The 25218-nt window shown below is 47.3% G+C and overlaps 1 protein-coding gene across 2 annotated transcripts in view; it reads left to right on the top strand.

Moving 5' to 3' along the window:
- LOC139556187 (midasin-like) overlaps window positions 1-24479 on the top strand; it is a 56826-nt gene extending 32347 nt beyond the window's left edge. Inside the window, exons 52-101 of one of the 2 annotated variants that reach the window (XM_071369797.1) lie at window positions 142-248; window positions 375-508; window positions 625-785; window positions 1040-1160; window positions 1402-1615; window positions 1701-1944; window positions 2239-2362; window positions 3276-3443; window positions 3679-3893; window positions 5633-6038; window positions 6204-6316; window positions 6472-7141; window positions 7267-7428; window positions 7648-7930; window positions 8152-8390; window positions 9579-9674; window positions 9999-10093; window positions 10328-10452; window positions 10623-10778; window positions 11031-11214; window positions 11361-11544; window positions 11783-11936; window positions 12154-12300; window positions 12423-12549; window positions 12912-13017; window positions 13214-13329; window positions 13538-13942; window positions 14516-14742; window positions 15093-15230; window positions 15542-15732; window positions 15988-16149; window positions 16361-16495; window positions 16688-16826; window positions 17069-17241; window positions 17350-17484; window positions 17670-17808; window positions 17966-18219; window positions 19370-19522; window positions 19601-19696; window positions 19842-20040; window positions 20183-20350; window positions 20449-20603; window positions 20718-20807; window positions 20944-21059; window positions 21261-21435; window positions 21651-21724; window positions 21833-21947; window positions 22127-22193; window positions 22697-22839; window positions 23048-24479. In XM_071369797.1, the coding sequence (XP_071225898.1) occupies window positions 142-248; window positions 375-508; window positions 625-785; window positions 1040-1160; window positions 1402-1615; window positions 1701-1944; window positions 2239-2362; window positions 3276-3443; window positions 3679-3893; window positions 5633-6038; window positions 6204-6316; window positions 6472-7141; window positions 7267-7428; window positions 7648-7930; window positions 8152-8390; window positions 9579-9674; window positions 9999-10093; window positions 10328-10452; window positions 10623-10778; window positions 11031-11214; window positions 11361-11544; window positions 11783-11936; window positions 12154-12300; window positions 12423-12549; window positions 12912-13017; window positions 13214-13329; window positions 13538-13942; window positions 14516-14742; window positions 15093-15230; window positions 15542-15732; window positions 15988-16149; window positions 16361-16495; window positions 16688-16826; window positions 17069-17241; window positions 17350-17484; window positions 17670-17808; window positions 17966-18219; window positions 19370-19522; window positions 19601-19696; window positions 19842-20040; window positions 20183-20350; window positions 20449-20603; window positions 20718-20807; window positions 20944-21059; window positions 21261-21435; window positions 21651-21724; window positions 21833-21947; window positions 22127-22193; window positions 22697-22839; window positions 23048-23233 (8686 nt within the window). In that variant the 3' untranslated portion in view covers window positions 23234-24479. Of the gene's footprint in view, window positions 1-141; window positions 249-374; window positions 509-624; window positions 786-1039; window positions 1161-1401; window positions 1616-1700; window positions 1945-2238; window positions 2363-3275; window positions 3444-3678; window positions 3894-5632; window positions 6039-6203; window positions 6317-6471; window positions 7142-7266; window positions 7429-7647; window positions 7931-8151; window positions 8391-9578; window positions 9675-9998; window positions 10094-10327; window positions 10453-10619; window positions 10779-11030; window positions 11215-11360; window positions 11545-11782; window positions 11937-12153; window positions 12301-12422; window positions 12550-12911; window positions 13018-13213; window positions 13330-13537; window positions 13943-14515; window positions 14743-15092; window positions 15231-15541; window positions 15733-15987; window positions 16150-16360; window positions 16496-16687; window positions 16827-17068; window positions 17242-17349; window positions 17485-17669; window positions 17809-17965; window positions 18220-19369; window positions 19523-19600; window positions 19697-19841; window positions 20041-20182; window positions 20351-20448; window positions 20604-20717; window positions 20808-20943; window positions 21060-21260; window positions 21436-21650; window positions 21725-21832; window positions 21948-22126; window positions 22194-22696; window positions 22840-23047 lie in introns of both variants that reach the window. The other variant, XM_071369796.1, reaches the window with a different exon arrangement.
- The last annotated feature ends 739 nt before the right edge of the window (window positions 24480-25218 follow it).

Here is a 25218-nt window from a genome sequence, read left to right as displayed (position 1 = left end):
GTGTAGTGCACTTATTTTGACCAGGGCCTATAGGGAACCATTTGGGATATATCCTCTGTCCGGTAGTCTGGCTGTTTAGTAACTGGGGTTACATGGTGGCTGTGGTGTTGAGTAACCTGGGTGCGATGTGTGTCTTTACAGGATCATCCTGTTGATGGACAGAGAGGAGAGGGCTGCAGTGGGGAGCTGTGCTATCAAGACATCAGCACACAACAGTGCGCTGAGGCTGGCCACTGCTTTCTCCAAAGGTACATACTGTCGCTGTGCTGCTTCCGTACAGCTCGACTTGGTGACTGTGTGCTTGCTGAAATGTAAAGGTTAATGCTAATATTGCTGGTGTTATAATGTTGCATATGTTTTTTTGACCATTAAAGGGACGGTGGACATTGGTCATCTGCCCCACCCAGTGCTGATGCACCTGCGCTCCTTCTTTGACCTGTGGGACACCTTCACACTGCAGGCCGTGCAGACTGGACAGCCCTACATATCTGACCATCTCATGTTCGAGGTTAATACCGTAGTAGTCATTGTAATTCCATTTTAGTTGATGTCTCTCATTCAGTAACCGTCATCAACCTGGGCTTAAATTCTGTTTGTAATAAATAGTATCTATGGTGTCCACAGATCCTGCAGCTGCTGCAGTGGAGAGACCGGTTCTGGCAGGTGTGTAACTCGCTGCCTGCCGACTCCCAGGGAGTGTCGGTCCTCTCGCTACACTGGCAGTGGGTGCAGAAACACCTCATCCTCCGGCTTCCACAGCTACTACTGGGAGATGGCATCCATGAGTGAGTAACACCTTCCTTTTTACCCAGAAAGTAGTATTAGAATCCTCCCATAGACATTCTGGAATCAATGAAATTGACTTTATTGTAAAAGTGGTTTTGGTTGCGTCCCAAATGGCACCCAATTCCCTACATAGAGCCATATGGGCCATGGTCAAAAGTATTGCACTATATAAGGAAAAGGGTTCCATTTGGGACTTTGTGTTTTCTACCTGGAAATATAATGATGGCAACCCTTTGTTATTGTACTGTTCCAGTGGCCAGCAGGAGCTCCAGACAGTGTCAGCTGCCATCCAGACTGTCCTGTCCACCTCTGTCACTGTGGCTACTGCCCTGAAGGGCATCCAGAAAATATTGGGAAAACCCCTTCCATTCAAGGTAGAGAGAAAGAGACAGAGCGAGAGAGAACATTTAAACCACTGTCTCAAACACCCACCTTACTCGGAGAGAGAGCATTCAACACACTATCCGAAACAAGCACCTATACTGTAAACTCTCCTATCAGTTATTGATTGGCATAACCAAGCCTTGATTTCCAGGCTTCCTCATGTTTAAGACTTGAGAGTATGGTAATACAATACTAATATTAACCCGTCTGACTCATCGCTATCTCCCATAGCTGGAGTCTGTAGCCGAGTGTGCATCCCGGCTGAGGGTCCTGAGCAGGGCCCTGGACGTGGGCGACCTGAGGCTTGACAACACGGCCTCCCTGTGGAGACAGGAGCTGGTCCGCCTGCAGGGAGCCGCTCTGGGCCTGGACACCAAGGAAAGCCTGCTAGAAGCCTGGGGCCTGGTCCTGCTGGCCAACAACCAGCTAGAACCCCAGAACTCAGGTAACCTGGTGCTACATACTAAAGTTGTGTCAGTGTCTGTCATCCCTCTCTAACTATTCATTATTCAATTATATCCTGATCCCAGGTGTCCTAGAGAGGCTGGTGTCGTGCGTGCAGCAGCAGCAGGGTCACATGACCTCGTGCGGCCTACTGGAGGTGCGCTCCTCTATGCATGACGAGGGGGAGCAGGGAGACAGCGCCGCTCCCTGTAGGGAGGTGTTACAGCAGCTCAGCCGCAGGGCCCAACTCTGGCCTCTCATGGAGGAGCTGGCCGTACTCAACCAGCTCAGGCTCAGCACCGACCTGCTGCAGCTGGCTCTCACACAGGGGTAAGAGATGGCCACAGTGGGTCAATGGAGGAAATACATGAAGGATGGAGGATTATCTTGCTTTATTGAATTCGATTTTGAATCTAATTGCTTTAATTAGTGCTTCAAATGTATCAAATTCAAAAAGCTTAATTGTCTATCTAATTTACTTTAAACAGAAAAGTATCTTTGGCACATTAAAAACATCACACAAAAGCACTAATAATTACATAAAACGTTTAACAATACCACATGTTTTTATGTTGTATCATGTAGTTGTATGGATAACTAACTACTGTGGACTTTTCTCCACAGTGACAGAGAGTCCGAGGACAGCCTGCGTCGCGAGGTCTCCCAACACCTGCGCTTCTGTCTCCAGTCCACCCCCATGAACGTCAGCCAGCTCCAGCCTCTCTGGTTCCTCCTCAGCAGTGACCGGGTAGGTGGTTCAACCAGTTTACCCTCAGTATAATTGATTGATTGATTTTGTTTTGTCCTTCAAGAGGACAATCCTGTATCTGTGCCTCAAACATAAAGCAGAAGATCTGGTTTTGTGTCATGTAGGCCAGTGGTTCTGGCCTGCGGCACACCTAAAATGTCCCTATGAATTTATTTAGTGGCAATGACCTGGATCTCATCAGATCCATACTGCAAATTATATATTTTTCTGTGACAACAGATTAAATGGGGTGTATTTGAACTATTTTCATAGTATCTTACTCATGATGATTAATTTAAGAGCTTCCCGCAAATCCGCGCTATAAATATTTAGGTAAAATAGTTCTGAAAGATTTGGCTAAAGACCGTGGGTTTCTGCATTGTAAAGGAGTGACCATGCTCAGTTTGTTTCTAAGTTAGAGGATGTGGTACAGCTAAAAGTAATCAGACTTGCCCGTGCTGTTGGTTCTCACAGACCAAGTCAAATTATACACATGGATTTGCTCGTGATGCGCACCCATTAAATGATACAAATGTAACAACAACAGCCTGAGCGCACCCAACTTGAAACGATAGATGTAACCATGTGCCATTCAATGTATTATATGACCGGACCTGGTGCTCGCAAGTCAGAAGTCCATGTGCATTCCACAGGTCACAGGTTTATAAGTGAGTGTTCCAAAAAATAATAGAGATTAGGAGATGTTTCACGGCACACCTGAGAGTTCCTCAAGGCACCCCAGTGTGCTGCAGTGATGTAGTCTGCTTTTTTTCACTAATTGGTCTTTTGACCAATCAGATCAGCTCTGAAAAAGATCTGGTGTGATTGGTTATAAGGCCAATATCAGAATTGGGCTGCCTGTGTACACGCAACTGTATTGACTTAACTGTAGTGCCTGCATTTCTCCTCCCAGCCTGCGGAGGAGCTGCAGTTTGTGTGGTGTGATCTGCTATCAGAGGCCCTGGCGGCCCTGTGGAGCAGCAGTGTGACCTCTGACCCAGAGCGCTGGCTGAAGTGGGACCCCCTGTGTTCCGAGGGACAGGTGACATCATCCAAGACACCTCTGTCACCTGAAAACATGGTAGGTTAGGTAGCTACTGTAACATCTATGTGATGTGAGAGGCTCACAGCTTGCCAACAAGCTCAATGTATGTTGTCTATGGAGATATGCATCAGGATTTTGGCTCAATTCACATCACTGAAATTAATTTCCTGCTATTCCGTTTTCAATCAGTTATTTTTTTATTTGAATTTAAGTGTTCCAACTAAGTCATTCTAACTGAGGAGTTCACTCACTCTTCCTGTGTCTCCTCCAGGGTCCTGGCATGCTGAGCAAAGCAGTGTGGACAAGGTGCATGTTGGGGGTTCTTAGCAGCAGCGAGATGGGGGGTCGGTGGGACCCCACGGGGACGTCCCTCCTCTCCTCATCCCGGGTCACCCTGGGGGAGTGGAGGGAGCGGACCCAACAGCTCCAAGACGTCACCGCCGTGCTGTGGGACAACATGGCTGTCCCTGCCCTGGCTGAGTTCAGGTACGCTCACTGGAGATGTTACCTCAAGCTTACGGAGAGGAATCACCATACACAACATACAAAACGCTGGCACTATAATTAGGGAAATAGCCCTTGCCCTACCTTTATCAAATGACAGAATGATGCACATAATATATGATTTGGGGGTTTGCACTGTACAGTACCAGACAGAAGTTTGGACACACCTACTCATTCCAGGGGTTTTTCTTTATTTTTACTATTTTCTACATTGTGTTATTTCATAGTTTTGATGTCTTCACTATTATTCTACAGATGAAATCATGTAGTAACCAAAAAAGTGTTATACAAATTATAATATATTTGAGATTCTTCAAAGTAGCCACCCTTTGCCTTGATGACAGCTTTGCACACTCTTGGCATTCTCTCAACCAGCTTCACCTGGAATGCTTTTCCAACAGTCTTGAAGAAGTTCCCACATATGCTGAGCACTTGTTGACTGCTTTTCCTTCACTCTGCGGTCCAACTCATCCCAAACCATCTCAATTGGGTTGAGGTCGGGTGATTGTGGAGGCCAGGTCATCTGATGCAGCACTCCATCACTCTCCTTCTTGGTCAAATAGCCCTTACACAGCCTGGAGGTGTGTTGGGTCATTGTCCTGTTGAAAACAAATGAAAGTCCCACTAAGCGCAAACCAGATGGTATGGCATATCGCTGCAGAATGCTGTGGTAGCCATACTGGTTAAGTGTGCCTTCAATTCTAAATAAACCCTGACGGTGTCACCAGCAAAGCACCCCCACACCACCTCCTCCATGCTTCACGGTGGGAACCACACATGCAGAGATCATCCATTCACCTACTCTGCGTCTCACAAAGACAGTGGTTGGAACCAAAAATCTCAAAGTAGGACTCATCAGACCAAAGGACAGATTTCCACTGGTGTAATGTCCATTGCTCGTGTTTCTTGGCCCAAACAAGTCTCTTCTTCTTATTGGTGTCCTTTAGTCGTGGTTTCTTTGCAGCAATTTGACCATGAAGGCCTGATTCACGCAGTCTCCTCTGAACATTTGATGTTGAGATGTGTCTGTTACTTGAACTTTGTGAAGCATTTATTCGGGCTGCATTTACTGAGGCTGGTAACTGAAATGAACTTATCCTCTGCAGCCGAGGTAACTCTGGGTCTTCCATTCCTGTGGCAGTCCTCATGAGAGCCAGTTTCATCATAGCGCTTCATGGTTCTTGCGACTGCACTTGAAGAAACTTGAAAAGTTCTTGAAATGTTCCGGATTGATTGACCTTCATGTCTTAAAGTGGTGATGGACTGTCGTTTCTCTTCGCTTATTTGAGCTGTTCTCGCCATAATATGGACTTGGTATTTTACCAAATAGGGATATCTTCTGTATACCACCCCTACCTTGTCACAACAGAACTTATTTGAAATGCATTCCAGGTGACTACCTCATGAAGCTGGTTGTGAGGGAATGCGAAGAGTGTGCAAAGGGTGGCTTCTTTGAAGAATCTCAAATATAAAATATATTTTGATTTGTTAACACTTTTTTTTGGTTGTGTTATTTCATAGTTTTGATGTCTTCACTATTATTCTACAATGTAGAAAATGGTACAAATAAAGAAAAACCCTTGAATGAGTAGGTGTGTCCAAACTTTTGACGTGTACTGTATATAGGGCAGCTATTCATATCTATTTGATATGACTATTTTCACTTTATAGCTTCAGTACTCAGTCTCCCACTCTCGCGCTCTCTCTCTCGGTCCTCTCAGGGGTACTGACCTGCGGCTGCAGGGCGTGGTGCTGCGCCGGCAGCTACAGTCCATTTCAGAGCTGCTGCCTCCAGGGCTGCAGGAGAGCTATACAGAAACCTGTGAGAGCCTGGTGGAGGACCAGGACCCTCTGGTGGCCGCCCAGGAGGTCCAGACCACCCTCACAGACTTCCTGCCCCCCAACCACCTCCCCGAAGGCCTGCTGGACGCCCTACTCACCTGCCTTCAGCAGTTTGTCCAGAACAGGGTCCAGGGCTCCATCCGCGTCCAAGGCTTCAGCCAGCTGGTCCGCTCTGGGGTCTTCTGGGTCAACATGGGCCTGCTGCAGATCAAGACCTGGACCCCACAGACCATCTTCGACCCGGCCGTGAAGAGGGCCTACAAGCTGGACTACGCCCAGGAGGAGGTGGGCCACTGTCAATGCTACTGTCTCTTTTATCTTGTTAACACTGTATGGTAGTAGGGGAGATGGGAGATATCAACAGTCTCTTCTCTTTTTAAACATTGGAGTAGAGTGTCATTCTCTTCCCCTATATGTGAAGTTGAGGGTGCCTCTGCCTCTCTTTCCCAGCTGGCTTTGCTGCAGGAGGAGTGGAGAGGACGCAGTCTGTCCTCTCAGCTGCTGACTGGAGCTGAGCTGGAGGAGAGCAGCACCACCGATGGCTTCCAGCATCCTCGCATCAGGTGAAAAACATACACAATAACAGAAGAACTCACTGTGTCTGACCTAAAACACATGTACTATGTATTGGCTACAGTTGTTGATCAGATAGTTCTGGTTGACTGTTTTTTGCCAGATAGGGTCTTTCTAAACGTCATTGTCTCTGATGTTTCTGCAGGTACCTGTGGATCCGTATGCAGCAGGTGAAGGAGCAGATAGCAGAGCTCTCCAGAAAGCAGGCCTGCAGGCCCAAGGATCCCCAGTACGGAAGGCTGTTCCAGGAGCTGCAGCACTACCTCTGCAGCATAGGCCAGCCGGCCTCCATAGAGGATCTGCTCTCCCACCTGCTCAAGGCCCTCCAGGGGAGCGGCACCAAATCCAGGTCGGGGACTCAGGGCCTGCTGAAGGAGGAGGCCGTGTGGCAGGCCTCGCAGCACCGCTTCGCCCAGAGGCTGGCGGAGGAGTACCCGCTGTACCCTGACGTAGTGGGGCCCCTGAGGACTGCCATCCTCCAGCTGAGGCATGGTATGAGACTGGTGGCATCCGAGGTGGCCTCTTCCCTTACCCCGATTCCAGGCCTGCCCAAGCTGGTGTCCTGCCTGCTGGCCTTCCCCTCTGTGTCCCCCAGCATGCCTTCCTACCTAGCCAGGGCAGACTACCTGTGCTCCAGGGGCTGCATGGATGTTCTGAGGGGCCTAGGGAAGCTCTTACCCCAGCAGGACCTGGATCACGTGGTCCCAGAGCCAGGGACGTTACTCCTGAACGCTCTGTTGTACCTGCAGTGCCACGCCCTCTCCACTGGTCAGCTCAGCCAGGACACACTCAAACTCTTCAGACACATCTGTCAGGTGAGTGTCACACGTTTTGATTGGATAACATGGGATGTCAACTTTTTGATTGGTGTTTGTGGTCTGATCTTATTGATTGACTGGTGGCCCAACCAGTGTTCATGTTTGTCGTGTGATATGTCCAGGCTCTGGTGAACGAGTGGGACGAGCAGGAGAAGCGTGCACGGGAGAAAGAGCAGCTAGAAGCCAGTCTGTATCGCCACCGCAGCAGACTCCACGGAACAGGTCTGAGTGAGGACGAGCAAGAGGAGAGAGACTTCAGACGCTGCTTCCCCCAGTTCAACAAGGTACACTACAATACAGTCTTTTCAGGGCTAGCCAATGTAATCTCGCTTTGGTTTATCACATTTTACTATCACCTGGTCAACTTTGCAACCATAACTCACCTGCCTCTGCCTCTCTCTCCTCTCTCTCTCTCTCTCTCTTTCTCTTTCTCTTTCTCTTTGCTCTTTGCTCTTTGCTCTTTGCTCTCTTCTCTCTTCTCTTTCTCTGCTCTCTCTACTTAGGACTTTGCTGACATCACCACCCAGCCCAGTCTGGAGGGACCAGCAGACAGAGGAGAGCCAGAGGAGGAGGAAGTGACAGAGGATCCCAACGAGGCTGGCTTCCTGTCTCCAGCCTGTATGAACACTGTGGTACAGGTCCATCAGTGCCTCTGTCTGGGCTACACCCAATCACTGTGGTACCAGACCAGCGCTCCAGCCAATCACAGCAAAGATCACATCCGAGCTCTGGTCTCCTCCTATCAGACCACAGCCCCGGTGATGTCACGCTTCTACCATCTCATGGGTGGGTAGTACACCTAGTCATGCCATGTTTGTATTCATTTCTATAAAATTATACAACATCTGAAAATGAGATATGTTGGGACTTTTAAGCCCTACCTACAGAATGATATCATGTAACTTAATCCATCCTTTGTCTTTAGGATATTTCCATAACTCTACTGTTGGCTGTGTTAAGACATTATGACTTTGACTAAAACCATCTGTCCCCCTTGTGACCCTCAGACTCTGAGATGGACCAGCAGCTGACAGGCACCCAGCTGCTTCTCAGCACCCTGCTCCAGAACACTGTCCAGGGGACCCCGGGGCCCGAGGGCCTGACCCTCCAACCAGACGGGCCCTATGACTTCTACCAGCAGCCCAACATGAGTGAGGCCCGCCTGTGTCTGCCTGTCCTGGAGCAGCTGGCCCTGGCCGTCGGACAGAGGCTGGAGGAGTGGCCCGAGCACCCCGCCCTAGTCCAGGTGAGAACCATGTAGAGTGGACGCTTCCACCAGTGCCAAATCAAATTTCATTTGTCACATGCCGAGAATGCAACATGTCTAGACCTTACCGTGAAATGCTTACTTACAAGCCCTTAACCAACAAGGTCGTTTTAAGAAAAATAAGAGTTAAGAAAATATTTACTAAATAAACTAAAGAAAGAAAGTAACAATAAAATTACAATAACAAGGCTATATATACAGGGGGTACAGAGTCAATGTACAGGTTAGTTGAGGTATTTGAGGTAATTTGTACATGTGGGTTGGGGTAAAGTGACTATGCATAGATAATAGACAGCGAGTGCAAATAGTCAGGGTAGCCATTTGATTAGCTGTTCAGGAGTCTTATGGCTTGGGGGTAGAAGCTGTTAAGAAGCCTTTTGGACCTAGACTTGGCACTCCAGTACCGCTTACCGTTCAGTAGCAGAGAGAACAGTCTATAATAGGGTGGCTGGAGTCTTTGGCCATTTTTAGGGCCTTCCTCTGACACCACCTGGTATAGAGGACCTGGATGGCAGGAAGCTTGGCACCAGTGATGTACTGAGCCGTACGCACTACCCTCTGTAGCGCTTTGCGGTCGGATGCCAAGCAGTTCCCATACCTGGCGGTGATGCAACCAGACAGGGTGCTCTCTGGTGCAGCTGTAGAACTTTTTAAGGATCTGGGAACCCATGGCAAATCTTTCTCCTAAGGGGGAATAGCCGTTGTCGTGCCCTCTTCATGACTGTCTTGGTGTGTTTGGACCATGATAGTTTGTTGGTGATGTGGACACCAAGGAACTTGAAGCTCTCAACCTGCTCCTCTACAGCCCCGTTGATGAGAAAGGGGGCATACTCGGCCCTCCATTTCCTGTAGTCCACGATCATCTCCTTTGTCTTGATCACGTTGAGGGAGAGGTTGTCGTCATGGCACCATACTGCCAGGTCTCATCATTGTCAGTGATCAGGCCTACCACCGTTGTGTTGTCAGCAAACTTAAGGATGCTGTTGGAGTCATGCTTGGCCACGCAGTCGTGGGTGAACAGGGAGTACAGGAGGGGACTAAGCACGTACTCCTGAGGGACTCTCGTGTTAAGGATCAACGTGGCAAATGTGTTGTTGCCTACCCTTACCACCTGGGGGTGCATTCAGGTTTTTAGTGTTGATGAATCTGCCTATCTCTCTGTTCCAGTTGACGGTGGTGATGGAAAGGATCATGGCCTTCAGTCTAGCCAGCCCACTGGCCAAGTTCCTCAACGGGCTGGAGATCCTGCTCAGCAAAGCCCAGGTGAGTCCTGCTGCTGCTCTCCCTTTCCAAGCCTGGTCCTAAAACAGTTTGTGCTGTCGTGACAATGACCAAAGGAGTTGACAAGACAGTACAAACTGATCTGGGACCAGGCTAGCTATCCTAGGGAAGGCTCCATGCACACTCCCTTGGGATACGTCCCAAATGGCACCCTATTTCCTCTATAGTGCACTAGTTTTGACCTGGGTCCTGGTCAAAAAGTAGTAGGCTATGAAGGCAATGTGGTGCCATTTGGGACACAAGCCCATGTTTTCCATCCCTGTGTAACCTAACCCTGTTTAACCTAACCCCCTTTACCTTCCTCAGGACTGGGAGAACAACGCCAGCCGCAAGGTCTCTCTGAGGAGGGAGCTGGAGCCTGTCACTAACCTCATCATCCAGTGGCGCAAACTGGAGCTCAAGTAAATAACAGAAACCGCAGTCAGGGTTATAATCCTGGTTATGATACTATTGTTTATTTCAATGCAATATACCTTTTTATAATGTAATATCATTTCAGATTATAGTTATTGGAGTGTAGACAATTGGTGACCAACTAGCATGCATTTTGAGTGACACTAGGGGATAAAATGGGTCTGGTTTCATACGACCCACTAGAGTTGGTTAACCTTTTCTTTCTTCCTTGGCGTCAATAGCTGCTGGTCCAGCAGTCTGGACAATGCCTTGAAGCGGCACACGGAGAGATCCACCAAGCACTGGTTCTCCCTCTACCAGCTGGTTGAGAGGTACCAGGAGGAGCAGAGGATGGGCACCAGCGCAGGTAACTATTGCACATTGCTGATGACCCTAGGTTGTCTTTGTTAGGCATCAAACACACCTTTTCGTTCGTTGAAAAACGTTTTAAATCGTTTTCCATTACATGCCCTAATGAACACAATACACAGGGTTCACCATGCTCCATTTCTATGTCCTGTTTGTTCTGTCCAGTAGAGGGCGATGGTGTGGAGAGTCTGTCCCTGTCCACGGTCTCCTCCACGCTGCAGGCCTTCATGGAGGGCTCCACACTGGGAGAGTACCACACCAGGCTAGTCATGCTGCTCAGCTTCCACTGCCACCTTCTCCTGGCCCCCAGCCAGCATGGACAAGGTGGGACGCACCGCAACGCCTTCTCACATAGTCATACTTATATATATATATACACAGTCAGATTTACACACACACACACATGCAGTCAGATTTACACACACACACACACACATATGGAGGCACGTACATAGACATACAGTACATGTGTAGTCTGCACTTAGACAGTCGACTGTCTTGTAATACAGTGCTTGGTGTTGACCTTTCAAACATGTGGATGTAGTTCTGAACAGGAAATCCTTCCTGCTTTCACAGAACCTCTCTGCCGTCTCCTCTGGAATCTGCACAAGTACTACACACAGTTCTCAGAATGCATCCAGACCAAAGTCACTCAGCTCCGCCAGCCCATTGAGAAGGAACTCAAGGACTTTGTGAAGATCTCCAAGTGGAATGACGTCAGTTTCTGGTCCATTAAACAGTCAGTGGATAAGACCCACCGGTAAGGCTACCTGCCTAAACATATCAACATTTTATTGTAAAAAAAAATTAAGTTATACCAAACCTTTTTCTTGAACTCAATACAGTAAGCACAATGTCTCCCACTACAACAAGTTCATTATAATATCTACCACTCTTCTTTTCCAGAACCCTGTTTAAGTTTGTGAAGAAGTTTGAGGCGGCGCTGAGCGGGCCGGTTGCTCCTGCGCTGATAGAGCAGGGCAGCAGTGCCAGCCTGGACAGTGTGGATGCCAACGAAGAGAACACCCCACTCCACAGGGTTCACCATGCCCTGAAGAACACCCTCCCTGGCAGGACCAGAGACCTAAAGGTACAGTACAGCCCTCTGTAGACACAATCACTTTCATCAGTGTCAATAATGCACAATGTTAATATGGCATTTATACCATGGTATCAATGTTCTGTTCCGACACAAAAACGTTCATGTTCTGGCTCATAAAATGACAGTTTGGACCAGTATTTCTATCCACAAAGAGCTTCTTCAGTACATTCTCATGGAATTGGCAATGACTGTGCTTGACATACTGTATCTGTGATGTGTGTTCCAGAGTGAGTCCCCAGAGGAGGGACCGGCGGGTGTGGAGCCCTCGTCTCTGCAGGGCCGCCTGCCCCTCCTCACCAGGAAGATGAGGAAGATGTGTGTGACACTGGTGAAGAAGAACCCTCTGCCAGAGCTCTCTGAGGACCTGGACGTCTTCACCGGTAAGGGTTGGCGAAAACCTGGTGTTTTAGATGAAGAACGTCTGCTTGTGCTGCCTCATTGAGAATCCATCATGAATGACGATGAGAAAAACAAAGGCATTAAAGGTTTTGGATGAGAAATGTTTTCTTAAGATGTACTACCTCAGATTAGATTGTGGGGGGAAAAGGCCCCTCTATGATTATAGTTTTGACTGTAAGATATTTGTCTTTATTTCAGGGGAGATCATCAGCAACCTGCGCGACCTCCAGAGCCTCACGATCGACCTGAAAGCCGAGAAGGAGAAGCAGAAGTCAGAGGTCAAACACATCCTCCAGCAGAAGCAGAGAGCCCTGTCTGACCTCTTCAAGATGCTGGCTGAGATCGGTGAGTCTCTAAAGAGAACTGTTTATCCCAAGTATAGCCAATGTCATTGTGGTAGCACTGTCAATCTACACTGATATTGTGCAGTATTTTTGTTTACTGACAGTGCTGCTGTCTTTGTGCAGGTCTGTCCTACCGTAAGGGCCTGAACTGGAGCAGGACAGCGGACCCAGAGGAGACCCTGTGTATGCAGCCTCTGGAGCTGCAGACCGCCCTGGCTGCAGTCAGGACCCAGGAGCAGGCAGAGAAAACGTAAGACAAGACACACCCACCTGGCTGCTACAGACACCACACCTGGAATATTAGACAATACACTTTGAGATGCTGTTTAGTATGTCATTAAATAGCTGTGCAGTAGGTCATTAAAATAGCTGTGCAGTAGGTCATTGAATAGCTGTGCAGTAGGTCATTGAATAGCTGTGCAGTAGGTCATTGAATAGCTGTGCAGTAGGTCATTGAATAGCTGTGCAGTAGGTCATTAAAATAGCTGTGCAGTAGGTCATTGAATAGCTGTGCAGTAGGTCATTGAATAGCTGTGCAGTAGGTCATTGAATAGCTGTGCAGTAGGTCGTAGGAGTAGGCGGTTGACTGTGGCATGGAACTGTCTGTTTCAGTTTGTTTACTGAGATGAGCGCTGCGTGGGACGGCTGTCAGAAGTACTTCTACCGCTCGTGGGCCCGCAGAACAGCCATGATGACTGCCCTCCAGAGCGCTGCGAAGGTGAGAGACTGAAAGGAAATTACCAATTGCAATTGAGAAATGTTATTGTGTTTCTAAATGGGGTCTAAACCCTATAATTACGCGCCATTATCATAGAATCTCCATGGTCTTAACGGTGTCTGGCGCAGTAAATATAACTGTGTGCTGCAATTGGAAATTGTTGTCTGACGTTTTGAAGTGTTTGTTTGTTTTCCAGGAGCTGGGGATTGGGAATATTGATCGTTGCCGAGGCTTCTCCTCCCACCTGTTCAAGCTGCTGCTCAGACAAAGGCGACGCCTGGCCAAGCTCACAGAGCAGTGGGTCCACCTCAGGTGAACCTTAACCTCTAACCTATGACCTTTAAGCTTACACCTCAGAACTTACCATCTAGATAGAGTATCTCTGAATATAGCTGGATCTGACATGGCACTCTGTTCCCTACAACGCCTTATAATATTTAGGATACTACCTGAGTATCTTGAACTGTAGTTGTCTTTCTCACACTCGTTTTGGCTTCTATCCTCTCTCAAACACATACAGGAGGCTAACAGCCAGCGTGCAGGGCATCCAGGCTCACCTCCAGTCCCACAGTGAGAATGCGGGTGGCCTTCCCCCCCAGGCTTCCCTCCAGGGCTGGGTGATTAAGGCCCAGGGCCTGGCAGGGCAGTGTGCCACCCTCCTCCAGCAGCTATCCTGGGTGCTGCAGTGCTGCCCCGATGGCCCCCAGCAGATGGAGGGGGTAGACGGGCAGAGGGAGCCCACCCTGAGTTGCCCGTCCCCCATGGCGGCTCAGAGGCAGCCCCCTGGGTGTCTGCTGAGGAGAGGAGACCCGGCCTGGAGCCAGCTGAGTCGGCGTGCGGTGGACATGTTGGGTCAAACCCAGATCCTGAAAGAGGAGCTGGATGCAGTGGCACTGCAGTCCACACAGGGGGCGCTGCACTCCTGGTAAAGGCCTAGGAGCACAAGATAGCATTACACAGGAATACTGATAGTATTACACAGAAAAGAGCATTGAGCTTTTGTCTTCATTATTTTTCTTTTAAGATATCCTCTATATTGAAATCTGTAGTTCATTTTATCTTGTTAGATTTTTTTATAATTTAAAGATGCACTATGCACCGCCATTTCCTGCTTGTAAAATTAGAATAGTTTGCCTAATTTCAGTTTGTGACAAAACAAGCAAGTATAGTGTAGAGAAACATTGTACCATCTAAATCGCTGTGAAATACATTTTCCATAACACAAAATATTGTACTTTCAGTTGTTTTAAGCTGGTGTACAAAACCGAAAGTAAAAGATGCAAAAAAGAAACTTAAGAACAGGATGCATAGAAGTAGCGCACATAGAACAGTTATACCGCTTCTTTGACTTGCTTTCAATGAGAATGAAAGATCTATAACACACATTTCTATGTGAATTTGGTTAGGTCGCCCCAAAAGTTACATATTGCAGCTTTAAGCATAGCCTTGCTGTTCATGCTCTTAATTTGCTAACCCTTCCTTCTCTTCACCTCCTCAGGAGCCACTTCTCTGTGTGTTGCTCTGGCTATGACCGGCTGGGTGCCGTGGCGGCACAGATGCCCATGGTGGAGCAGCTCTTCACCCCCAACGCCCCAGAGGGCACGGCTGACACCCAGCCTGGTCTGACCCGTGGCTTGCAGTACGTCAGGGGAGAGCTGGAGTCTAGCCTGACTGAGTTCACCACCTGGAAGACACAGCTACTCTCCCTGGGCTACGGACACACAGGTGAGAACAGACAGACCATGCTTTATGAATCAGTCAAATGTATTTTATAAAGACCTTTTTACAGCTTTAAAGCAGTGGTGGAAAAGGTACTCAAGTAAAAGTGAAAGTCACCCAGCAAAATACTACTTGAGTAAAAGTATTTGGTTTTAAATATACTTAAGTATCAAAGGTAAATGTAATTGCTAAAATATGTTATGAGTAAAAGTATAAATAATTTCTTATTCCTTATCAAACCAACCAGACAGCACACTAACCCTAACCCATCATTTGTATTCCAATGGTATTACACTGTTACAATGCTATTACAGTGTTATTACATTGGCAAAATAATTTTCCCTCTCTTTCTGCAGGTTACCAGCAAACATTCCATTCCGAGTTCTCTGCTGAGCTGGAGAAGGCCATCAACACTGTGCTGGTTGCCGTGCAGACCCTGGTGAAGAGAAAGGATGGGGAGCAGTTGAGAGAACAGCAGACAGACACCAAGAGAGGTGAGGAGTCACCCCTGCTGTCTGCCTCCAATAACACACCTGGGTCGTATTCACTAGGCACCAAATGGAAGAAAACAGACTGAAACTGGGAGGGACATTCTGAACTTGTCCATAAAGAAACGCTTTTTTAATGCCTTGTATGCTTGTGTGGTTATTGTTGGAGAACTGTCGAAGAACAAGCTGTCAAAAAAAGCTATCCCAAGAATGCCAGAGTACGACTGGGCCAAGATGCGTTAACATGATCAATCCTAGTGTTCTGCGAGTCGCGACCTTTGATGGAGAATGATGTAATTTCCTGTTGTATCTGCCAGTTCCAGAAGGTGAGGAGGAGGAGGAGCCCCAGGAGGACCTGCTGAAGCCTGGTCACCTGAGCCGTCTGCTGGAAGAGGAGTTGGGAGCAGAGGTGGCGTCTCTCTCCCTGGGGGAGGTCAGCGACACGCTGGAACAGCTACTGGAGAGACTCCGAGTCCACCGAGACTCCTGTCCACCTCAGCAGCTCCAGGTACAGTAGTCACACAGCATACACTGTAGCCTATACCACCCTCTAGTGGAGTGGAGATGCACAACCACCACTGAAACGCCTTGCAACTCTACGATTTTGTGGGTAATGCCAAGGAGTTCATCATTCTTTCTCCTGAGTTTTTCTGAACGATGATGTCCTGCTGTTTCAGATTGCTTTATCATGATCTCATGATATTCAGAATATATCACCAGTGACCCTCTGTCTTCCTTCTTTGTCCTGCGTGTTTGTTTTTAGGAGCTGAGTGAGGCTTGCAGGCTGCTGGTGCGTCTAGACCCCATGCTGGGGCTGTACTCGGAGCTGGTATGCTACTACCTGGCTGTGTCACTGGGAGCCCACAGGAGCACTGGGAAACTGCTCTCTGTCCTGGCCGGCATCTTCACTGAGTTAGCCCAGAAGGTACTGTATGCAACCCCTGTACTTGGATCTGTTTTCGAACACGAGCACAAATACATGTTGAAAAAACGTTAGCAGTGAAAGGTCTTAGAACAACCTGTAGTTTCAGTAGCTCTTTATTTCTACTGTTTGGGTAAGTCACCTAAGCTGCAATGGTGCTACTGTACAGCCACTGTTTTTCTATGCTGATTTGCCTTATTGTCTTGTCCTGCAGGGTTTCTGCCTCCCCCAGGAGTTGGAGGGAGGGGATGGAGAGGGGGCCACAGAGTTCCACGACTACGAGGGCGGTGGCATCGGCGAGGGAGAGGGCACCAAAGACGTCAGCGACAAGATCGAGAACGAAGAACAGGTGATGCTTCCTACAAGAATTGCAATACAGTGCAGACACTAAGATCTATGTTATTTGAGTAGCATTGCTCATGAAGGGGTGAATCCTAACTTCCACTTAAGTTGAATTTTCACTTGGTCTCCTACTGACATCAATGCATTACTCAGTAAAAATGTATAAAGTTTTGCAAAAATGTTACGTTTTCTGTCGTAGGTGGAGGACACTTTCCAGGAAGGCCAGGAGAAGAAAGAGGAGGAACCTGACAAGAAGAACATTGACGAGGAGGATAACGCTATCGAGATGTCCGAGGACTTTGACGGCCAGATGCATGATGGAGACCAGCAAGAGCCAGGTGGGTGGACAGAACTCTTAACACACAGCCTCATGGGAGTCTGATCACGCTCCCGGGTTATGTTCATTAGGCACCAAATGGAAGAAAATAGACACAGGGAGGGCCTACCTGGAATTTGTCCAATAAGAAACACTCATTTTCATTATCTGTTGCAAAACATTTCAAACCGTTTTCCATTGCATGCCCTAATGAACCCGACCCTGGTCTCGCATCTCAAAGCTCTCTTGGTTGTGCCTTTTCAGGTGAGGATGACGTGGAGGAGTCTGACAAAGAGGAGGATGACGATCTGGATAAGAAGATGGGCGACCTGGGCGAGGGCCAAACGGACACGCTGGATGAGAGGATGTGGGGTGATGATGAGGAAGAGGAGGAGGGCAGTGACAAGGAGGAAGAGTCAGGCCAAGGAATGGACCAGGTACGGAGAGGAAGGATCAGAAAAGAGGGTTCAAATGTCAGAAAGGGCCGTATCTGCTGCTTCTAGTAGGACCATTTCACTAATTATGCTCTTTTGTGGTTTCTTCAGGGGGAATCAGAGCTGGTAGCCAAGGATGACAACCTGGATGCAGCGGACCCCAATAAAGACAACAAGAACAAAGACGACAAAGACGAACAGTTGGACGAGGAGGAAAAGGAGAAGATCCATGAACAAGGGGACGAGGTAAGCTTTCACTGAAAATATATGCATATATACTTTACTGAGCGTATCAATGTTGCGTCACACAGATTATCCCTGGCATTGGAAGGGGCTTTTTTCTGCACTTTACTCAACACATCTCAGGCTGTAATTGGGTGTGTTTTAGCAGGAGTGCTAGATAGCGTCTGATTTGAGTATCTGTGTTCCAGCGGGAGTTTGATGAGAACGAGGTGGACCCGTATCATGGGAAGCAGGAGAAGAAGCCTGACCCGGAGGCCATGGACCTGCCTGATGAACTCAATCTAGACCAGGAGGAGGACCAGGCCGGGGACGAGGGAGAGGGAGACGGTGAGGCCTCAGGGGTCAATTGTATATCTGGAAGAGGAAACTTTTTTTGTCCTGTTATCTTGTCACTAAATAAAATAATTAAAGAATAAGGGAGTAGAGGAACCGGTGGAGACACCAGAGCATCAGTGTGTGACAATTTAGTTTCTTTCTCCTCCAGAGGAAAACCCGTTTGACATTGACGAGACGCCAATGGAGCTGGAGGAGGATCAGACAGACAAACAAGGAGAGGAAGAAGGCCAGGAACCCAAGACTGAGGAGGAAGTGGGAGGAGAACAAACAGAGGAGGCAGAGGAAGAGGGAGGAGGAGAACAAACAGAGGAGGCAGAGGATGAGGAGGAGAAGGACAAAGGACAAGAGGCAGGGAAAGAGGAGGATGTGGCCATCCCTACAAACGAAGGCCAGAAACCAAAGGTAGTTTGACTTCTCTTTCCTTGCATCATAATGATGGTGTGGCCGGTGACACTTTGCTTCTTGAAAGTCCAATATCTTGAGAACTTGACTTGCAAATAATTTTGGGCCTGTGTCAACAGTGTACTATTGAAAAGAATATACCAAAATATAGTTTTTGAGTGGAGTTTCACTTTAAAGCTCAGACACACTGGTAGGATTGTCAAACATTTGCCTGCCGACGGTACTTAGACTGTCAACACTCTGTTCAGAGGTGCTATCTTTTTTGTGTTCATACAGCAAAGACCTTGGATGTCGTCAGCCACTCAGCCTTGTTAAAATACTCCAAACCAGAAGGTGGCAGTAGCGTTGTTTGGCAATGCATATCCTTGCGTGTTGCTTATGGTCTAAATTTCAAGCTCTCTGCGCTAATGTTGTTATTTTGTGGAAAACCCTTGTTGGTACTAGCCAGACGGCCACAGCTAGATGACTCCTTACGAAGTTGACAAAAAACTATTTAATTCACTCTCCATAATCCCAGTGCCAGCCCATAGCCAAATGTTTAGCTAGCTAGCTAACGTTAGCATATTCGCTAGCTAGTGTAACATAGCTAGCTAGCTAAGGACACTGCACTAACTCGGCAGCTAACTCAGGCAGCTGTTTCATGGAACGTAGCTAATCCATTGGGATCTAATTATAATATCAATACTAGCTATGGTGGTTAGCTGGCTTGGAGGAAGTATTTAGTGTTGTGTGCATTGCGTCTGTGCACTTAGCTAGCTACCGTCCCATAACCTAATTTGCATATGAAGTGTGACTGGCTCATCCATGGATGTAGGAGAAAATGCCATATTTTTTTCCCTTTTTTTGTGTTGTGTCCCCCACGTGGGTTTTGTGCTCTCTGATTGGCTCGAAGTCAATTTGTTGGCCACTGACAAGCATTGCGATTCTACAAGTAGAATCGGTAGGTTCGTCGCTACTGGTTCAGCATGCAGCAGGTACCGCTTTTGTTCTAGCAAGAGAAGGAACTGCCTCCCACTGTGAAAAGTGAGATTATCAGCAGTGAGATTATCAGCATGTTTAATGCTTTAAGCACTTTGTGAGCCCAGATGTACCTAGAACAGAATGCTTTGCTAGTTGAGTGTTTAACGCATTTTTTCTTCATTGCCCACAGGAGGAGGAAGGGGAGGGTGAGGATGAGGAGCAGCCAGAATCGGCAGAGAGGAAGGAGCACAACACAGACGGTCAGACAGGAGAGGAGAACGTCCAGAGTGAGACCGCTGTGGAGCTGGCAGGGGACGCATCCGAGAGAGACCAAGCTAAAGAAGTAGAAACCCATACCCATTTACAGCCGATGTAAATTTGTTATTTGGCAGGCACACATTGACCCTCTTGTGTTGTCCAGGAGCGTGGTAGTGGAGCGGCTGATGCCAGCCAGTCGGAGGGACACGAGTCCAAACTCATGGCAAGGATGTCTTCTCAGAAAGCGAGCAAGACACAGGTATGTCTGGTCTAAAAATCTCTACCGTGTGTTTTTGAGATAATGTTTTCTAGTGAATCTGAAACATTTTAAACCGTTATCAAATTCTGTTTTAAGATGAGCTATATATTCTAAATGTTTTCTTATGCTGACCTGGCTGTTCCAGAGCTTCAAAAGGAAGCCGGGGCAGGCTGACAACGAGCGTTCGACGGGCGACTACAACGAGCAAATCAACAAGCGTCTACGCACGGTGGAAAGCACTACGGAGAAGACGTCGGAGAACAAACAGACTCAGGCCCAGCAGGAGTCAGACCTGTACGAGCATATCAAACAGGGAGAGATGGCCTACGACACACAGACATACGGTCAGGCACCAATCACACCACAGATCAGATATGCCATACCAGTTCATCTCCCTAAGAAGATGATAGTCCAAGATAAGAAGCCTTTGCTTCTAAGCTCTTATAAGAGCCCTTTCACTGAGCCTCTTGTCTCTGCTGTTGACAGATGTTGCCAGTGCAGACCAGCAGAAACCAGACGGAGCACCACAAGATGAGGACCAAGAGGACGACGACATTGCAATGGATACAGAGGAGCAGGAAGAGGACCTGCGGGCTGTTGACGCACAGGAGTTGAAGCCAGAGCAGCTGGACTCGACCAGAGCGTCACAGAAAGGTGCTCTATCCATCTCCTCTCACTGTCTACACCTGTGTGTGAGTGCTTGTGTGTTTGCCTGTTGTTTGTGTGTCTTACTGTGTAATTTCCCCCATCAGGTCTGGACAGTGGAGAGCTGGAGGCTCTGAGGCAGCATGAGGAAGACGAGGAGAGGCCAAAGGACACACAGGGTCACAGTGACGAGGAGCGCCCAGAGAGGAGCACAGAGTCTACCATCCACACTGTCCCAGAGCTGCTAATGAACACACTGCAGGTACCAGAGATCTGATCAGAGATCTGCTTAGGGCTCTAGTAATAAAGAAAAAACCCAGTCAGAAAGCACTGGAGCACTCTGTATAAGATTAGTTGAATGTGTGTGTCCGTCCAGAACCCAGTCCGCGACCCAGAGGAGCTGAGGAGGGAGATGGAGCTGCAGCTGGAGGCCTGGATGAAACAGGCCCCTGGAGACCGGGAGGAGGTACCAACACTTTGGATGTTCTGCTAATACATAAATATTACCGGATACTATTTACCCTGTTATGCGTTATTCCCATGACCTACCTGCAGAAATTCAGATCTCTGTGTGTTGCTCCTGCTAATATCTTCCCCTATAGGAGAGTGCAGCGGCAGCCATGTGGCTCCAGTACCAGACGTTGACCTCGGCCCTGTCCCAGCAGCTGTGTGAGCAGCTCCGTCTCATCCTAGAGCCCACGCAGGCGGCCAAGCTCAAGTGAGTACCTACCGCAACCCCTAGAAGATCATTCATGGAGCATGGCCACTGATCAGCCATCAGACAAAACGCAGACCGGACCAGGAACAGGCTTCTGTAACCTTTCCTATGAATTCATTTATTTTTCATTTGAAAGATCCTCCTTTTTAATTTCACAACAAATATTAGCTCATCTCTTATTCTGTTTTCTCTCTGTCACAGAGGAGACTTCCGCACAGGAAAGCGTCTGAACATGCGGAAGGTGATCCCCTACATCGCCAGTCAGTTCCGTAAAGACAAGATCTGGCTGAGGAGAACCAAGCCCAGCAAGAGAGAGTATCAGATCTGTCTGGCCGTGGACGACTCCTCCAGCATGGTGGACAACCACTCAAAACAGGTAGGTTGCTTCACAGAGGGATGAGTGGAGACAACCTTGCAATCAGTGTTGCAGGAACTATGTATGAGTTCTAAATGGCACGCTATTCCCTTTAGAGTGCACTAGTTTAGACTGTGGCTCAAAAGTCTCTGGTCAAAAGTAGTGCACTATATAGGGAATAGGGTGCCACATGGGGAAAAACACAATGTCTCACTTCTGTCTCCTGTGCCTCACAGCTGGCCTTTGAATCCCTGTCTGTGATCGTCAACGCTCTCACTCTCCTGGAGGTTGGGCAGGTGTCTGTGTGCAGGTGAGAGGAGCAGTCACTGAAAATACATTAATATGGATGTCCAGGTGTTTCTCTTCCCCTGACAGTGAGATAACATGATGTGTGGAATGTTTTGGTTGTCCCCCTCAGCTTTGGAGAGACAGTGCAGCTTCTCCACCCGTTCCAACAACCGTTCAACGATCAGTCAGGTGCTAGGATACTGAGGCTCTGTCAGTTCCAGCAGAAAAAGACCAGGATAGCCCAGGTGGGAATTCCTTTCCTTCTTCCTTCATTTTTACACTCTTTAGTTTTGATGATTTGAACCACTTTCAGGCCTGTTCTTTACTGTAATATTGTTCAACAGATCTCCCCCCAAAATACTCTTTGAGACAGATTTTTTTTCATCTGAGACTGACTCCCACATTATGCTCTAATATCCTTTAGTTCCTGGAGACCTCAGCCAACATGTTTGTAGCAGCCAAGCAGCACAGCCTTGGATCCATGAACACAGGTACTCTACTGGGTGGAAGGTTTAGTATGATTACTATAAGCGAGAATGGCTTCCCCTAGTCCCCTAGATCCCACTATTCCTTACAGTAATGGGTTGAGACATATGCAAGAATGTCAGCTGATTACATCGTCCTCTGAGGCTTTGGGGTCCATGCCCTGGTAGTATCTGATGTCCAACAAACAAGCCCTGAGTGGAGCAGTGTGTTGGTAGGGAGCAGAGCCCCAGTACTGTTAGTCAAAGGCAGAGTATTGTTCCTGCTACAGTGCCCCTGGTGAAGCTAACATGTCCTCTGTGGAGCCGCGCTGAGGATCACAGTGCAGAGCTGGTATCAGGGCTCTCACTGCTCTCCCTCTGCGGCCCAGAGGACTGGAACCTGTAAGCAGACACCCAGGGCCATTGTGGTGCCAGTGTAAACTGACCGCCTCCCCCTCATCCTGTGCTCTTTTTTTCCCTCCCATCTCTCTCCCTCCCTCTCACTCTCTCTCCCCCCCTCCCCTCAACAGAGACGGCCCAGCTGCTGCTCATCGTGTCGGACGGCAGGGGGCTCTTCCTGGAGGGGAAGGACAGGGTGACCTCTGCCGTGCAGGCGGCTCGCAGCGCCAACGTCTTTGTCATCTTCGTGGTGCTTGACAACCCCAACTCCAGGGTAAAGGACTTTGTTGGTTTAGATGGAATCCATGTTATGTAGCAAGGACTGTGGATAGTAAATGCAAGGTTTTACTGTAATTTACATGATACAGTCCAATAGAAGTGGCATGTGAATGGTCAAGTCACTGAGATATGATATTCATATTGAAATATCCTGGAAATATTCCACAATATTCTTTTTGACATTTCCTGTAATTTTTCTACAGGACTCCATTCTGGACATCAAGGTGCCCATCTTCAAAGGTCCAGGAGAGATGCCTGAGATCCGCTCCTACATGGAGGAGTTCCCCTTCCCCTTCTACGTGATCTTGAGGGACGTCAACGCCTTGCCAGAGACCCTGAGCGACGCACTGAGGCAGTGGTTTGAACTCATCACGGCAACCGACCAGTAGGCCAATGAGAAGAAACCATCTGAGAGTGCAGCAACCAACCGCACAACGCCACTCTGCTGCTAGCCTCTCGACAACACACAGACTCAAAAACAGAACTCACAAAGGAAGACGGACTTGCCACTGTATATGTGCCTTTTTTCTTATTTTTACTCTAATTTTAGTAGACTGTAGAGTTTCGATAGCAACCTCCGCTGGTTAGTCCTTGTCATCAGGCCGGGGGGATTCTGGAAGTTCTTTCGTAATGTAATTAGCATTGCTTTATCTTGCACGTCTATAAAAAATGTTAGAAAACAAACAAAATGTGATTCCCTTCCGTTTGAACAAGATACCTCTTTTCCCTGTGTACTATAACCCCCTTCATGTTGTATGGATGTTTTCAGTCTAACATGCTCATCAAGACATTCTGCTTTCATGTAAACACATCAAATGGCCATGTATCGAGCTGACAGTGTTGTGATGTTAATGCACTGTTTGTCAAATAAAAAATAACAAGAAAAAAAAGAACCCCCTTAATTATATCATGGCAAAAGAAAAGCATGCTGATATGGGCTTGATCCATTTAAAAAGTAATCCCAAAATTGTGCCTTGAAAAAATGTTTTGCATCTCACTTTACACTATGTGCTTTAAAAAATGCATCCATTGTTTACTTGGAAATTATAATTCTGCCCAAAATAATGTGGTGTTATTATAAAGCTCTCTCTTTTTCTCTTTCTCTCTTTATTTCTATAAAGGTCAATGTTTTTGGAAAATGTGGTTCTTATGCACTTTGAAGCACAAGGACTGCTAATAACAATTTTGATAAATGCTCCAATTGGTTCCATTTCTCTGGTCTTAGGCTATGTTTAGACAGGTAGCCAAAGTCTGATCTTTTGACGAATCAGATCAATTCTGAAAAATATCTGATGTCAAAAGATATGATGTGATTGGTCAAAATACCAATTTTGAAGGTGTGCTACCTGTCTAAATGCAGCCTAAGTGACATCACAACTACATCTGTTTTGCACCTCGACTGTACTGTAGATAAGGTTCATTCACTGACACGTCATTAGAAAATACCATTGCTGTGACATTAGGAAAACAGTGGTTGATGATTGTGCATTGAAATGTTTATCGCCAAGGTGATTTGTAATGTGGAAATAACTAAGCAAACAAATGATATTCATGTTAGTTGTTCATACCATCTATCAATCACATATGACACGATACATTGTATGATGTTAGGGTTAATAAACTTTTTGAAATGTTTTGAGCACATGTTTTATAATGTATGGTAGTAGCCTACAGTATAATTATTTTATGGCCCCTAAAGAAATGTGGATTTTCAATAAGTACTCCACCCCACAAGAGGGCGACATTGATCTTGTTAATCATCGATGTTGAACCAAGACAGACCAGCCAAAGACAGTGGATCAGCTGTAGAGCTGCCACTACAACCATGTTTGCTACTGTCCACATCGTGGCTAGCTCAAGGTTACCCATGGCAGCACTTACATTAAAACAGGTCATACAAATATATGTTGGTAACATGAACATTAAACCATGGGGTTAGTGTAGTGCCAACGAGGTAGTGTTCTCTGACATCATGCTTGCCTTGGGAAATAGCCATGGCAACATGAGCTAGCTAGCTAACATTAAAGGTCACGAATAGTCAAAATCATGTTTTCATGTAAAGGTCGTGATCTGTTAAAATCATGTTTTTCATGAAATTGGATGATATTTGGATTAAATCCCAGATCAAAGAATGAAAAATGACTGTTGCTTTTACATAAAGTTTTATCAAACAGTTATTGGTCCCGGCTCGATGTCAAACACTTGGATACATCTGAATTATTAAGGCATCACCCTAACTCAATTTAATTCTCCAATGGTAATGTGATATTCTCTTACCTAATTTAAATAAGTATTGTCTTGTAACCTGCATTGGAGAAGGCAATGTTGTGTTTGCAGAGGGGCATGGTTTATATATACTGAACAAAAATTTAAA

The sequence above is a fragment of the Salvelinus alpinus genome, chromosome 27 (genome assembly GCF_045679555.1).
Source record: "Salvelinus alpinus chromosome 27, SLU_Salpinus.1, whole genome shotgun sequence".
Taxonomy (NCBI): Eukaryota; Metazoa; Chordata; class Actinopteri; order Salmoniformes; family Salmonidae; genus Salvelinus; species Salvelinus alpinus.
This window is presented reverse-complemented; position numbering and strand designations above follow the sequence as displayed.